The 15775-nt window shown below is 36.8% G+C and overlaps 1 protein-coding gene across 2 annotated transcripts in view; it reads right to left on the bottom strand.

Annotated features, from left to right (window-relative positions):
* Positions 1–15775, bottom strand: part of cobl (cordon-bleu WH2 repeat protein) — a 126943-nt gene that overhangs the window by 71964 nt on the left and 39204 nt on the right. For both annotated transcript variants that reach the window (XM_079837453.1, XM_079837454.1), the window contains exons 3-5: positions 14832–15026; positions 7438–7648; positions 1541–1769 (exon numbers count right to left, since the gene is read on the bottom strand). In XM_079837453.1, coding sequence (XP_079693579.1) covers positions 1541–1769; positions 7438–7648; positions 14832–15026 — 635 coding nt within the window. The remainder of the gene's footprint in view (positions 1–1540; positions 1770–7437; positions 7649–14831; positions 15027–15775) is intronic.

Here is a 15775-nt window from a genome sequence, read left to right as displayed (position 1 = left end):
TGTAAATTGCTTACTTATTTCACAGATGCATTAAACATAATATTTTAAATACATTGAATTCAAAAGAACTGAACAGACTGTACCTAATTTTAGCATATCTAATGCCCTGTTTACACCTAAGAACACTTAAAGGTGCAGTGTGTAGTATTTATGAGGATCTATTGACAGAAATGCAATATAATATACATAACTATATTTTCAGTGGTATATAAAAACCTTACATAATGAACCGTTATGTTTTTATTACCTTAGAATAAGCCATTTCTATCTACATACACCGTGGGTCCCCTTACAGTGAAGTCACCATTTTGCGCCGTCATGTTTCTACAGTAACCCTAAACGGACAAATTGCTCTACTACTCTTAACTGTTTCAGCCGACGACATCTTTGTGCTGTGTCGGCCACCTTAGCTTCTCTATGGCCAGAGGAGAACTGGCACCCCGTTAGGTCACCTGATGGGGTTTTGGTTTCCTTGCCACTGTCGCCTTTGGCTTGGCTTGCTCAGTTGGGGACAATACATTTTTCAACTAAATATCCAAATAAAACTAATTAGTACACTAAATTAGCCATATAAAATAAATTACAGATCTAATTACTTATCTAAATCCCACATTGTCACTGTATGATAATTGAAATGAGCTAGATGACATCACCGTTTTCTCCGGAACAGCTATACCGCTGATTAAAATTCTGTTGCATTATTTTCCTGTTTAACACTGTGAAGCTGCTTTGAAACAATCTTCATTGTTAAAAGCGCTATATAAATAAAGTTGACTTGACTTGACTATGTGCTTCGAAAGGGAGGGGTGAGCAGTGGGTGGTTGCCATTTGCAACCTCACTGCTAGATGCCGCTAAAATTTACACAGCGCACCTTTAAGAAGTATTTTGTCAACCAAATCACAGGTGGACGATGCTTAACACAGGTGTAAATGGGGTCTGAAACATTTTGTGCTTGTCCACATTCGACTACTTCCAGAGCGTGTTGAAAACGCATTTGCCGGATTGCTTTCGTAGTGTACATGCTCATGTGGTCGAATGCGTTCGAACAGCCACAAAAGACCATCTACTCTCTGGCCTACTGACCTAATGCGTAAACATTATGGGAAGTGCGCTAGCCAGACATGATTTAAACTTTGTAGGCTGAAGACCTAAGAACGTACCATGCACAAAGTTCACTCGCCATTTCTAAATTCTAACACAGTCTTGCGACTATCAGAGCAAAAACGAAAGCCACTCCTCACCATGTTTTTCCATCGTCTCAGGGAGCGTCATATGTAAATTGCACAAGATTGGTTCATCCATTAGATCGAAAGATCTGAAAAAGCCCATAAATTTACCTGACCATAGACCCTCCCCTCAAAGAAATCAGGACCAAAGTGGTCGAAAGCTGACAAAGGAGATGGATTAAAACACCAGGTGTAAACGGAAATGCATTTTCCTCGTCTACTTGTGACCCGATCGATAAAAATGTATCTTAATACCAGGTGTAAACAGGGCCTAAGTGACCATAAATGGTGTCCTGAATTTTTTATCCCATACCTAGCATCTGATCCAGGACATAGAGTTCCCTGACCCCCAACTCGCTCAGGGACTTTTCCAAATCCAGTTGTTGGTGGCTGATATTGTCTCTGAACAGCAGGACATGGGCAGGGTCAAACTCGCACTTCTGACAGATCACAGGCAGCAAGGTATGCAGGGGGACCAATGGATTTACTCGAACCACGGATTTCTGACTGTGGTGATAGTTCACTACCAAACGCACCGTTTTCTATGTGATAAGAGAAAGAGAAACAGACATGTGAAGAATGAGAGAGGTTCATTTAGAAAGTAATTTATATGTATTAAATGATAATTCACCCAAAAAAAAATCTGACATCATTTACTCACCCTCATGTCATAGCAAACCTGTATGACTTTCTTTTTTCTGTACATTTTAATTTTAAAAAATGTTTCTTTGTTTGTTTTTTGACTTTACAATGGCAGTCAATGAAAACAGTTTGGTTAACAAAATTTAAATTTTTGTGTGAATTATCCATTTAAAAATAAAACAGAACAATGCAATGATTTGCACTATAAATTAATATTAAAGAAGTTAAATACAACTTAAGCTTTATGTTGTCAATTACCACAGCAATTAAGCTGAATCGTGATTCATCTCTGGAATCGCATTTATATAAAACAAATCACAACATATCGGTGCTTGTTGACAGCATGTATGTTGCATTCAAAATTGTTTTAATAGAGGGAAATGAAAATTCAAAACCAGCATGGTACCTAACATTCAAAAACTCTCTTCCTGTAGATGATTGAGCTGTAGCAAACTTCTGTGGCTATTATCATTTGCAAAATCAAGATAAGATAAGATGCAGCACAGATCTCTCAAGTTTCACATGAGCAGTGGGCTAAATTAAACTGAATATGCACGTTTGCAGTGCCTTGTAGAGGAAGTGTCACACCAACCACAATAAACTGCTTAGAGAAAATCTTCATCAGAGATCTGAATTATAGGTTCCTTCATACACCAATAAATCACATTGTGCAAATACTAATATTGTTTATCAACATCCAAATAACTTCAGAGGCAGCTACATTTTCATCCTAGCTAATAGAAAAAACCTACTGATAATCAAGGTTAGCAGAGGAGACACTTGATGTGTGCCATTTCCTGTATATTAACATGCAGACAAACAATAACACAACAGAGAAGACTGAGGTGTCACGAAACGGTACACAACACTTATTCTGTTTTGTTTCACATTTTAGTTAAAGTGTAATCCCACTAGAATAAAAACTTTTACTTTACTTTATCATAAGTTCTCAGACTGTGTTCATATAAGTAAAGAATGTAGAAAGGCAGATTTGACAGTTAATGCAGAATTTATCAATTGTACAATAACACAATCTCTAGACACATGTACTGCATACAGGAACATGCACAGGTAGGCCTCAACCTGTGCAGAGCACATGCCCTTTTTGCCCTTACACTGTGAAGTGCCCTTTTTTTGGTGGTCGTGTTTTTTTGTTTTGTTTTGTTTTGTTTTTATAAATCAATGCTATTGCAATGACCATCCAATAAGTGTCTACAGAGACCGTGTCAATTAGACTCCCCCTGAAATTGCCTCATCGACACGACATCCTCAATAAACCTGTCTCCGCTGTTATGACTCCGATCTTTAGAATATTCCTATTTTAAAATTGTTTAATCGACATTAAACGTTAAACATATCATATCGAATCGCGATAAAAATGTATGCCGATACTCAGTGCAAGCTCACTACATCAGATCCGTTTACTCTGATCGGTCACGCAAACACTAAACATCGCTATAAGATCCAGTGAGAAGTGCGTGCATTCAGCGAAAAACACAAATGTCTCGGTGATTGAAACTATTTTAAAGCCAGACAAAATAGCGCTGACAAACATGAGAAACACAGTGTGCAATGATAGAGTCCGAAGGCTTTTCGATCTTATCCATAATTTACCATGGATTTACTGTTGTGATACTAACTGCACCATGGTACTGTGACAGAAATGTGGGATATTCATATAGAATTTTGTTATATTATTAATGTATTAAATGTATTAAAGAAGTAATGGAATATTATTACAGTATTTTTATTTAGCTATAGAATTTGTCCATTTATAGGCGACTAAATGTTTTTATGCTAGGTCTACTGTTTTTCACACAAATACCATAGAAACCATATAGCCTAGATATATTTTACCATGGCAGTGAAGAGCTATATGTGTATTTTTAACTGTGGTTATCATGATCTAAATCTATGATACCATGGAAGACCAATGGTTCATTTTAATAAAACTCAGTCATATTTAAATTGTACTATATAAAAATTAGGTTGTAACAATTTTTACAGATGTCTGTGTTTTTGTTGATGAACATAAATGTACATCTGCATCCTCCTAACTCAAGCTACTACTACTGTCAACTCACTGTCAAATGTGCATTTCTAAGACAAAACATGCAATATTATTAATACTGCAGCTGAATATATATGCCAAAGTCAGTCGACAAACCTGTTTCATGACTAGAAACAATTTCACCCGTTAGCACATGCAGAAACTAAGACATTTATTTTTTTCTATTAAGACATTTATTTAAGGAAAAATGACTGGAAAAGTGTAAGGAATTCAAAAACGTGAAGTGTTTGTAATATTCTGACAATAAAGAGTAGTTTAAAACCACAATTAACAGTCTGGTTTCTATAACTTTCACTTGGGAGCAGAAAGAAATAAATATTTTACATTTATCTTGATAATTATCGATATTGACTGATATGAAAAGATTTAATTGAGATAATTTTTTGGCCTTATCGCCCAGCCCTATCCTCAATAAACCCATCTCCGGCGTGATGATGCCGATCTTTCGAATAGTTTGATCTAATATGACTTCTGACCTGTAAAGTTGCCAGAATAATAATTGACAAGAGGAGAACTGGCACCCCGACTGAGCCTGGTTTCTCCCAAGGTTTATTTTTCTCCATTATGCCACCTGATAAAGTTTTGGTTCCTTGCCACTGTCACCTTTGGCTTGGCTTGCTCAGTTGGGGACACAAAATGTTCAACTAAATATCCAAATAAATTTAATTACTAAACTAAATTAAATACATCAACTAAATTACTGATCTGCCCACATTGTTAATGATAATTGAAATTATCTAGATGACATCACTGTTTTCTCCAGAGCTGCTTTTTTTTACCAGCTGAGAAAAGTGGTTCCGATGCCTGTATCGAGTTGTACTGGGCAATATATCTCCTATGTCAGGAAGAACCAGGTATGCTTGAGCATTCTCTGTCCTTTTTTTGTTTGGAAGCAGGCCGAAACCCCCTGAAAAGGTGGGTCTTGGGTAGGGCTGGGCGATAAAACGATAACGATATGTATCCCAATAGACACGTAATCGATATCAATAAAAAATGTGTTCGATAAAACATTCAACAATTTTTTTTTTCTTTGTCGGAAGAAACCAGAGGTTGCGAAGCAAGTTTGGCTGCATGAACAAAGGCACTCGCTCTCTGCTAACCAAGCAACATAGGGAGTGACAGGCTAACAGCCAATCAGGTAACTGTATATAGCGAGCGAGGACATTGTTGATAAAACAGGAAAACAAGTCAGCTCGCCAGTATAGCAGTTTTTTGGATTTTATAAGTCTGACCGTAGTCAGACCAATGTCGTCTGAAAATTATGCAAGACTTGCAAGTCTTGATTATACTTTCGTCTGGCTCCGCAGTGCGAGCCTCCGCTGACAGCGTGCGCGCGCCTCGTTCGTTTGGGGAGGTGTTTATACTCGACGCGCTCGTCGTTGTGCTATTCTTGACTTTGGCTGAATCTGAAATTGCCGCCTAAACCCTCAATCACTATTCCCTGCTTTAATCTACTAATACAGTTCACTTGAAGGAGTGAATGAAAACAAGTGAGCGAATTCGGACAGCTGCTGTGTGTACATCAGCTGTACACTCGTTATTGCGGTGCAAAGTGGGATAGAATGAGTGCACTCAATAACGTCCACTATGGTTTCAGACACCACTACAAATGGCTGTCCCTTCAAATAGTGCCCTATTTAAGGGTATAGGGGGCGATTTCGGATTCAGCCTTTGAAACTACATGGAGAGGTAATGTTACTCTGCATCAGTGCCTTATGACAAAGCATCTAAACGGTAACAGTTACAAAGAAATAATAGAGGCACTGCACCTTAATGTTAAGAGATAATTGTTAAGTGTTCATTGTGATTTTAGACTTGTGTTTAAATTTTAATTATTTGAGTGTTTTCCATGGTTGTGTTGACATTTCTGCCTTTATAACTGGGGGGATTATAATCAGAGGAAGGTTAAGTTTAAAATGAAAATGTTTAAATGTAAACAATTTTTTTCCTGGTCCTTTTTTGCATGTCTTTGGTCCGTGTTGCATTCATATTTAATTCAAACCGCACCCGAGTTTGTTTGAAAGCGGGCTGAGACCCATCTTTTCAGCAGTCTCTGTCCACTTTTGGTTCAGATGGCAGCGTTGACACTTATTCAAATGAACCGCACTAACAGAGAAATCACACCAGGGTTTGTTATAAGCGAACCAAACATGCCAAATGTGAACACACCCTTTTACAAATTAACCACACTAGTTAATTTTAACCTAACCAAACCTGCCAAATGTGAACACACCCAAAAACGAATTTAGGGTAAAATTATACGTTTAAATTTTAAACATTTTAATGTTAAACAAAATGTTAATATTATTTCAACTTTGCAATGTAGAGGGTTTAGTGTGCTGAGCCAGTATAATAGTTATAACAGCCTCCTCACTTTAACCAAAGGGTAAACATCCTGTCCCATCTCTACTATAGTCAGCTATTTCTGAGCTGGCCATGTGCTCTGTTTGTCATCCTTACAAACACTAAAAAGAAATGGTGTTACCATTCCATCTCTATGCGCATCCATTTTTATGTATTGTGTCCATTCAGTTCAGTGACTGATTGTACTGTTGTTCTAGCAGAATCAGAGGTCAGAGCCTCTAACTCTGCCCAGAGGTCAGACATGTGGTAGAGAGAGCAAGAGAGGCCAGGCAGCCAGGCTGAGAAAGAAATAATGCATGGTAACTAAAGGTAAGACTCTCATCAAATATTCACACATGAGGGGGAGGAGAAAAGACACTCGAGAAAGAGAGAGAGAATGCACACTCAGAGCAGATTCTGTGAAAGATGCACTGTACCTTTGCTCGAACCCTTTTTATGATCACACGACCTTCCTGATGCATTTAGTCAGAACAAGACATTACCATTTAACAACATTATTACACAAGTAGGATTAATAATATAATTGTTTTAACAGTAAGAAATCTATTATCTATTATAAAAAACAATGCGTGACTGAGCATGGACAATTTATTTTAAATAATTTATATGTTTACTATTTGTAATTATTATTTTCACTTATTTTAGTTCACTTTAATAGTCTTCTAGTGCAAATATTCCAAGTATTCACTCATTTAAAAGGAGATCATAAAAACGGCATACATAATAACTATACAAGAATTACAAAATGTTAAAAAAAAATCTACATTAAGCATTTCATGTGACACTGTAGGTTCCTGCTGTCAAGCATTGGGGTCTTATTGACCCTAAACAGTACTGCAATGACGAGAACACTTGTACAATGACAGCATTCAATATGGCTGATGCAGTTGAATGAGAAATAGAGTGTAGTGTGACATATGCCCACCACTGACCTGCAAACCAAATTATTTGCAATACAAAGTTTGTCTATAGTTGTGACGTCTTGTCAGTAGTAGTGCATCCAGTTTAGGAAACATTGTTATCACAGTTGCTACTGCCTGTCTACAATTTAAAAATCTTCAAATGTTCAGACATTATCACCATGAGGCATGAGGTCAAAAAATTCCTTAACACACTGTGTTTCAGATACTCACCTCTGGCACTTTGGGTGGAGGTTTCCGGATCACCTTGTCCTCCAGGACACGTTCTTTGATCAGGGCACAGGAGATGTCCAGAGCGCCCAGCAGGGCGTTGGGCTTGAAACTGACTGGCTGAGCATCGGGTGACAGCAGCTCCAGAGTGTGATATGCTGGATTCAGATGGTACTGACTGCATAGATCCACCAACAAATCCATCAGAGCTTTTCTAAAAAGACAAGAGGAGACATAAGGACAGAGAGAGATACAGTTACTTGACTGTTTAGACTTGTAATTACATCATGTAATGCAGACAGGACTGTGATAGGATGATGGAGAGGCGAGAGAGAGAGAGAGAGAGAGAGAGAGAGAGAGAGAGAGAGAGAGAGAGAGAGAGAGAGAGAGAGAGAGAGAGAGAGAGAGAGAGAGAGAGAGAGAGAGAGAGAGAGAGAGAGTCAGCTTGAATTACAGGTGTTATGTAAAGCAGCAAATTGCTACATGAATGCTGGTCTTAAATGTTTGGCTTCACTAACGAATTGTCAGTAATGCAACCCGCATCTACCAAAAATTGCAATCCATGCACTGTTAAAGGGTTTGCAAACACCACAAATATTGTTGGTTAATTTCCACATCATTACTACCATCTAGTCTCAGAAGAAAATAAATCATTCAATCTTAATTTTCAGCTCAAAGTTCAATCATTGAAGAAAAAGTGTTTTCTGTCTTGAAATATAGGAATTAATCCAATTACGAGTTTCGGGGCCAGATTTACTACAGCTTCCGCCAGCGCAGAACCTCTTTTGGCGTTAAAAAACTACTGTCAGGATTTACTAAAGTCATGCAGTGAAAAATTAGCGCTGAAAAGGCGTGGACAGAGTTATTTTTGCGGCTTACCTTATTGTGTGTGCATTTGTAGGAGTTTCCCTTTCAGACACAGAATTTATGGGAGGATAGTATTTAAATGAATCATGCAAGGTGATTTACTAATCATGCAAGGTGGTTTACGCTAATCAATTTACTGGTATTTGCGGCATTATTTACCACCCAAAAAAAGTATGTCTTAAACAGACACTAATTTACGCTGCTCTTTGTAGATTACATTGGCTATTATTGAAATGATCCGGCTGCATCTGTGTTTCGTAATTTGTGCGCCATCAGTACATCACACGCTGAACTTTCCACTCCCATCAGGGCTTTTTGGAATTGTGGTCTCAACCTAATTTACCCCGTTTAGTAAATCTGGCCCTTAGACTTAAAATGTTCATGTTTCTCATGAACACAAAATGATCTATTATGTCTATTTCATAAAGTGCCCAAATCATGAGGATTGTTTATTTTAAACTTCAAGCGAATGCAGTAGCGTTTAACATACCCCGTCAAGCGCTTTGACAATTGTGTGCATCTGGGTCCTCAGCGCGAAACGTTCATTTTACAGGGTATTATCCACTGATCTATATAGAGAACCCTGATATTTACTTATTAATATTATTTTTGTTTGTTTTATTCAATGTAAAACCATGGTAATTTTTGTAAGGGTAGATATTCACTATGTGTGTTTTCATAGCACTCAGCTGACACGTTTGTTTGAAGGACAGCATTGGGCAGGACATGGAATAGTGTGTTTTGTCAAAATAAAAAATGGGCTGTTTATCTGATTAATTGGAAAAATGATCGGCCAATTAATCGATTATCAAAATAACCGTAAGTTGCAGCCCTAGATGCAAGTAGGCCTACACACTTACAAATGACAATGAACTTAACTCTTAAGAATATTTAGATACTGGAATTGAAGTTTCAAAAAATAATAATAAATGTTGAATAAATAATAAATAAACCTTTGCTAACAAAAAAGTGCAATATAACAAGTAGAAAGAAAAAAAAACACACTTGCAAATGCGCAAAAAGGCACTTATATGGAGACTTTCCATCTGCAGATTTTCCTCTGACCTTTTCTCAGTAAAGTAATGGTGTCACTACTGCTGAAAAACACAAACCCTACTTAGCAGTCAGATGTCCATTTGAACAACCCCACAGATGCCTCAACAGGCTATATCTGCTGCTTAATCTATTTTTCTAGAGGTGTGTTAAAGTTGAAGAACTTTTAACTTTGCATCATGCACGAGATGCTGTGAAAGACGTGAACACAATGGTCAAACACATCTGTCTAATGCACATTTGCATGTGGAAACACCAGTTGAATGCAAAAATGCATTCTCTGTGAAAATGAACTACACACTCACGACTGCCGCATCCTGTGGGAAACGGCCTTAACACTAGCTGTAAGCATGCACTATTTCGGGCTGTCATGTTTATACTGGAACAGTGGATTGCGGAAACCGAGTGCATTTGGACTAACTCTTGCAAACTGTCTGTAGTTGTCAGGAAAGCACTATAACGGCTTGAATGATGCCTTCTTTTCACCTGTCGATATCTGCTCTGTGTATGAAGGAGCCTCCGACTCGGAGAGCAAATGAGATGACAGAGGTTGTGCGATCGGCAAAATGTCGGTGACATTCATATTTGTGTAAACATAATGGCAATATATCGTGTCAAGTTCATATACTATGTGATAAGTCAATATATTGATTATTGCGACAGCCCTACTTTCAATTCTCTATGATATTGTGGTCCTTTCATATTCTCTCAATGCACACTACCATTCAAACGTTTGGGTCGGTTTGAAAGAAGATTCTTATGTTCACCAAGATAATTTATTATTATTTATTTATTTGATCAAAAATACAATCAGTATTATTATGAAAAATGTATATTATTTATAACAAATTGTAATCTTATAACTGAATAAAGCCAGTATTTTAACAGCAGTAGAGTTTGCCACAAAAGCCCAGAAGGCATTATTTACAGGGGTGTGGAAACAAACCACTGTCTTTTGTGAACACACCTCGTGTGCTTTACTGGTGTTTTGCTCATGCCTTTAACAAATCAATATGTGCTATCAAATGCAAGCCATACTCTCAGTATGTTTATTTAAATCAAGCCAAGGGTAAAATGTCCATAATCATACAGTCACTCAAAAACAAGAGTGAGGCACTTTTGAGGAATTTGCACTCGAAGCACAGGCAGTGTAAAAGTACAGCCAAGTGCAACAAAACTAAAACAAAAATAATTTGACTAGTGCAAGACACCAGTAAAAACATTGTGATTTTATCACACAGCTTTTTTATCCACATAGAATCGAACCAACTTCAAATCAACATGTGCTTTCCAAATCAGAGTACATACATTTTACAGCATTGTCATAATTCATCAACAGTAGTTCATAAGCAATTAGGGATGCTCAAAACGGTTAATTTTTCTGACCGACAACCACCACTCATTATCCGATTATTAACCGTTAACTGATAAGATTATAATATTGAATTGGCAATAAATAAATATACAATTGAAGAGTGTCTGTGACCCGTTAAAAAGACACTTTTTTCCATGGGTTTATTTTACTGTGCAAACTGCGCAGCATACCGAACAGAACAACAACATCAGAAACTGGATTCACATTATCACATTTTCACGCACCTGCAGCGTTTCTGACAACTAGGGTTGGGTACCGTTCACATTTTAACCAGTATCGGTATCGGTACCGGTACCCAATGGTACCTTTTTTCGGTACTTTAAGGATTTACATCAAAAACTATAAATAACCTGTAAGTCATTTATAGAAGTGCTATTGACATTATGCCAGAGCTGCCCTGGTCTCTGTCTGCCATTGTCTGTGATGTGTGTATACTGTAATATTTACTAGATAGTAGGCTACTAGGTACTTCAATTTAATTAATAAAAACAACCATGTTATTTTTTTCTTTTTATTTTCATTTCTATGAAAAGATTTCCCACAAATGATGTGCTGTGTATTTTATGGTAATCAAATGAAGACATAAGACATTAATTTAATTTATCTTTTAATTTAATTAAACTTTTTTGTCAAACAAAGTGCTGCACAACTGAGCTTTATACGGTTAAAATTAAAACATTAAAACAGAAAATGTATTTATTACTTAAAAAATAAAGTTTTGATTATTATTATTACATTTGTGTTAGTATTATTAATTGAGACGTTCTAAATTCTACTGTACAACAGTGATGTTTTTTGTAAAGATAAACCGGACTTTTATTTTGACGGGTTGCCGTTCCTTTGAGTTTCTGTGTTTATGATACGACGATAGTTTTTCTCAAATGAAACGGTAAAATGCTCATAAAGTGACACAGTGGTTCTGGAGATGACATTCGTGCGTTCATGTCCTCATATGAGACGACAGAGATGGAAACATGCGACCGGCATAGGGATAGTGAGCGCGATAGTGTGTGTGTGTGTGTGTGTGTGTGTGTGTGTGGCCGCGCGTCTACGGCATTCATTCGCACAGAGACACGCAGGATTCATATTTAAATAGTCTTTTTGCGGTTTAATATTCACAGACACTAGTCTTTATCACCAGATGCGTTCTCAGGTACCGAAATTTGGTACCGATTGATTTAATGTTGATTTTAACCGATTGGTTGCGTTAGTTCCCCGATTCTCTTCACGCTCTATACAAATGAATGTATAAGTTCTGATCCTAGTAACCTCAAAATTAAATATTCCGATGATACAGCCTTGCTTAGCCTCTTGTATGAAAATACTGATCTTTCTGTGTATCATTCAGAGGTAGAACATTTTGTGAAGTGGTGTGACACGAATCATCTTGTCATAAATGTTAAAAAACAGGAAATTATTTTTGATCAGAAGTCAATAGGGAACCACTCCCCAATATCCATTCATAACATACCCATTAGACAAGTGTGTTCTTACAAATATCTGGGTGTTTATATGGATAACTCACTTAGCTGGGGGTTTCATGTGGATAGTGTATGCTGTCGTGTGCAACAGAGGTTACATTTTTTACGTAGATTAACATTGTATGGGGTAGAACAGAAAATAATGTACCTCTTTTACCAGGCGGTAATTGAAAGTGTAATACACTATGGACATACTGTGTGGTTTGGTAACATTACAGTTCAATCCAAAGCTAAACTTGCTCGTCTGGTAAAGATGGCTATGAGAATTATGGGAAAAAGGGAATACCATTCATTGGAGTATTCATATGAGCAGTCGGTCATCAGGGTAGCTACGAATATTGTATCTGATTCTTAGCATAATTTAAATTCAGAAAATGAGTTGCTGCCTTCTGGCAGGCGATACAGGATGCCTATGTGCAAATACAATCGTTTTAAGAAATCTTTTGTATCAACGTCGATTAGACTTTTAAATAAGTAGTATGTATTTTTTTTTGTGTATTATGTGTTCGATCATTGTATGTGTACGTGGGCACCAGAGTCCAAGACAAATTTCCCCATTGAGGACAATAAAGTTCATTGAATTGAATTGAATTGAATGTGAATCAGTAATCGGTAGTACCGACGTAATTCGGTCGGTGCCCTTAAAAGTACCGAGTTCAGTACCCAACCCTACTGACAACAGAGAAAAACTGAATAAAATATAAATAAAAAGCATGAAATAAATAGGCCTACGCTAAATATTTTTCACTTAAATAATTAACAAATTAAGATGACAAAACGAAAACACTGAATCCGGTTGAAGCTTTGAAGAACAGGAATAGTTTTTTTCGCGTCAAACTACGTTTTTTTCATCATATAAAAATAGCAGGCCTACCTCAATCCACACCTTGACTGGTTTTACTTTTTTTTTAAATTAGCATGTCTAAGTGGTGCAGGGGCACGGGAAGTGGGGGTGCTGATTTCAAAGGATTGCAAATGCAATACAAATTTTTTTTCATTTTATTAATTTTTAAAATGTTATAATTTATTTGTAATAAACATTTTAAGTGGCCCATTAAAAAGTATTATTTATTTGTTGAATTCTGTTTTTAAAACATACATGAGCCTGAAGATCCCATTAATTTCTGAAGCTCATTCCGCTCAGCATCGCAAGCTCAACCCAGAACTCCCTTTGTGAAATTCTGGATCAAATATAGGTCTATCTGAAATAAATAGTAAGGGCTGCCCCTGATTAAAGTTTTTTTTCTTTTCTAGTTGTTCATTTAAGCCGTTGTTCACGCGGTGCCGCCGACTCCATGTCATTGTCTGATATAGGCTATTTGCTTATTATTTATTAAATCAGGGAAATTTGGTTGATTAAACATAGATTAAAATTAAGATACAATTTATACAAAACGAAATTCACTTTAAAGAAAGGCTTTCAACAAAACAAAACTTATTGAAGTGTTATTGAATTTATTGAAGACCCCGTCTTCTGACATTATGCATCTTATGTGTCCTGTTCACTTTTCAATGTAAATTAAATAAAAAAATAACATTATAATACTTAAACTGAAACTAATTACGTGTTTTAATGGCTACAAGTATAGTAGGCTACAGTAGGCTACAGACAAATGTCATGTCGGAGCGGGATTTGAGCGCACGTCATTTTACCGGTGAACGGTTCATGAGTGAAGCTCCGCTTTGCTTTGCTCACATGCTCTGGTAAGGTAGGCAGGTTTTTTGCGTTAATTTTTATTTCCTGTCGCTGTGCAAGCTCGTTTATTGTATATGACTGTGTAAACCTTTTATTTAAATGTTTAATGTAGACCACAGTCCATTGCATTACGATTGCAAGAAGAATCAACATTGTGAAAAATATGATTTGCAGTCAAATGCAGTCCCGGTCTGTAGGCTGTTTAAACGAGTGTTCTCACCAATATATTTGTTGTTCTTTCGTGTTATATAGACTTGATATTGTTTCTTATAAAAATGTGGTGACCATGCAGCAAAAAAAAAAAAACCTTTTAAACCTGATAGTATTAATCAGTCAAAATTCGTACTATCGGTTAACGGTTAAACGGTCAATATGAGCATCCCTATAAGCAATCGTTTGGCATTGATTGTGAACTGCTCTAATGGGACAAGCCAGTAGAATGAGCAGCAACGCCACATTTTTACTTTGATATGCAGCGCTCACAATTAAATCATCGCCTTGTGAAGTATGATAGTTAGGACTTTTCTTGCATCCTTTAAGATATGTATGATGTTATTCTCTTTCACTTCCAGAGCTTTGTAAAAAATATGGTAGAGCAGGACAATTATATCTCATTTTAACACTTTTTAATTTATTGTCCAAAAAATGTTTCACCCAAAGTGGCAAATGGACATCTTTGGTTCTTGTATCATGTTTATACATATGCATATTAAAAACTGTGTAAAAACCCATCTCAAGATGTTATGTTCCTTTCCATCAGCCGCACTCTGTCTAGCTGTTTTTGAAGGTCACAGTGTACAATGTCAGTGTGCACTTCCTGTCCCAACTATATTCAGTCAACCGTACCACCATTAAGCTACCAACCAATACTAAAATAAAATGTTTTGATGAAATGTTTAGGCTAAGGTGCAATGAGCATATTCACCTGCCATCCACAGTGACAGTGGTCTGGTACCCTGAAGGCACACTGATATGGAGATCCACAGAGGATTGAAGCATGTTTTCCTTGCTGTCTCCCCCTGAAGATCCTCCTCCGTCAGGAACGGCATTTCGGAAGATCCTGCGGGGGGCAGGCTGGGGCGGTAGAGGTGGAGGGGGGGCCTTGGCCTTCATTCTCCTCCTGTCGAATAAATTCAGAAGAGCGAAAGTAAGGATTACTTTTGATGATTAAGTGGTGCAAATATTTGTAAAATAAGTTTTGCAATGAAGGCTAACTCTAAGCTCAGACACTCCTAAATAACCAGTACCACAACAATGGCCCAATTTGTATTGTATTTAAAAAAAAAGGTTTGTCATGTAGTGAAAAAACATACAACCTAACAATCTCCAAAAGGAAATAGCAACAGGGGCCATGTAAGCAGTTTTATGAGAAAAGTTATAAAGATACATATGCTGGAAAACATAAAAGCAGGAGGATTTTGCTATGTAATTATAAAATGATCCATAAGAGCAATTAGCAAAGTGATGAAAAAAGCCCTGCTGTGTGTCAGTATAACAACACCAGCGGGTTCTTTTGGAATCAACAGGGTGTTGTGCAGGGCTCATGCCAAGCAGCAATATTTGACACCTTGGGAGTGAGAATGTGTTGTATCATAACACTAATTCTGGCATTAATTTGATTGCATGTTTGGTTAAGCACCATATCAATTACCCAAACAAGAAACCATCACTTTATAGCCAAAACACTACTGATTGAACACGTGGTAAGTGGTACTATCGACTGATATATCAATAAATCAGCAAACAATTCTATAATGTACTTAAAAGCATTAGAAATGCATTTATAATATTATAATAAAAATATAATATTTATAATAATGCTAAATAATATATTAGTTAATATATAGTTAAAGGGTTAGTTCACCCAAA

This window comes from Gobio gobio (assembly GCF_949357685.1).
Source record: "Gobio gobio genome assembly, chromosome: 15".
NCBI lineage: Eukaryota > Metazoa > Chordata > Actinopteri > Cypriniformes > Gobionidae > Gobio > Gobio gobio.
This window is presented reverse-complemented; position numbering and strand designations above follow the sequence as displayed.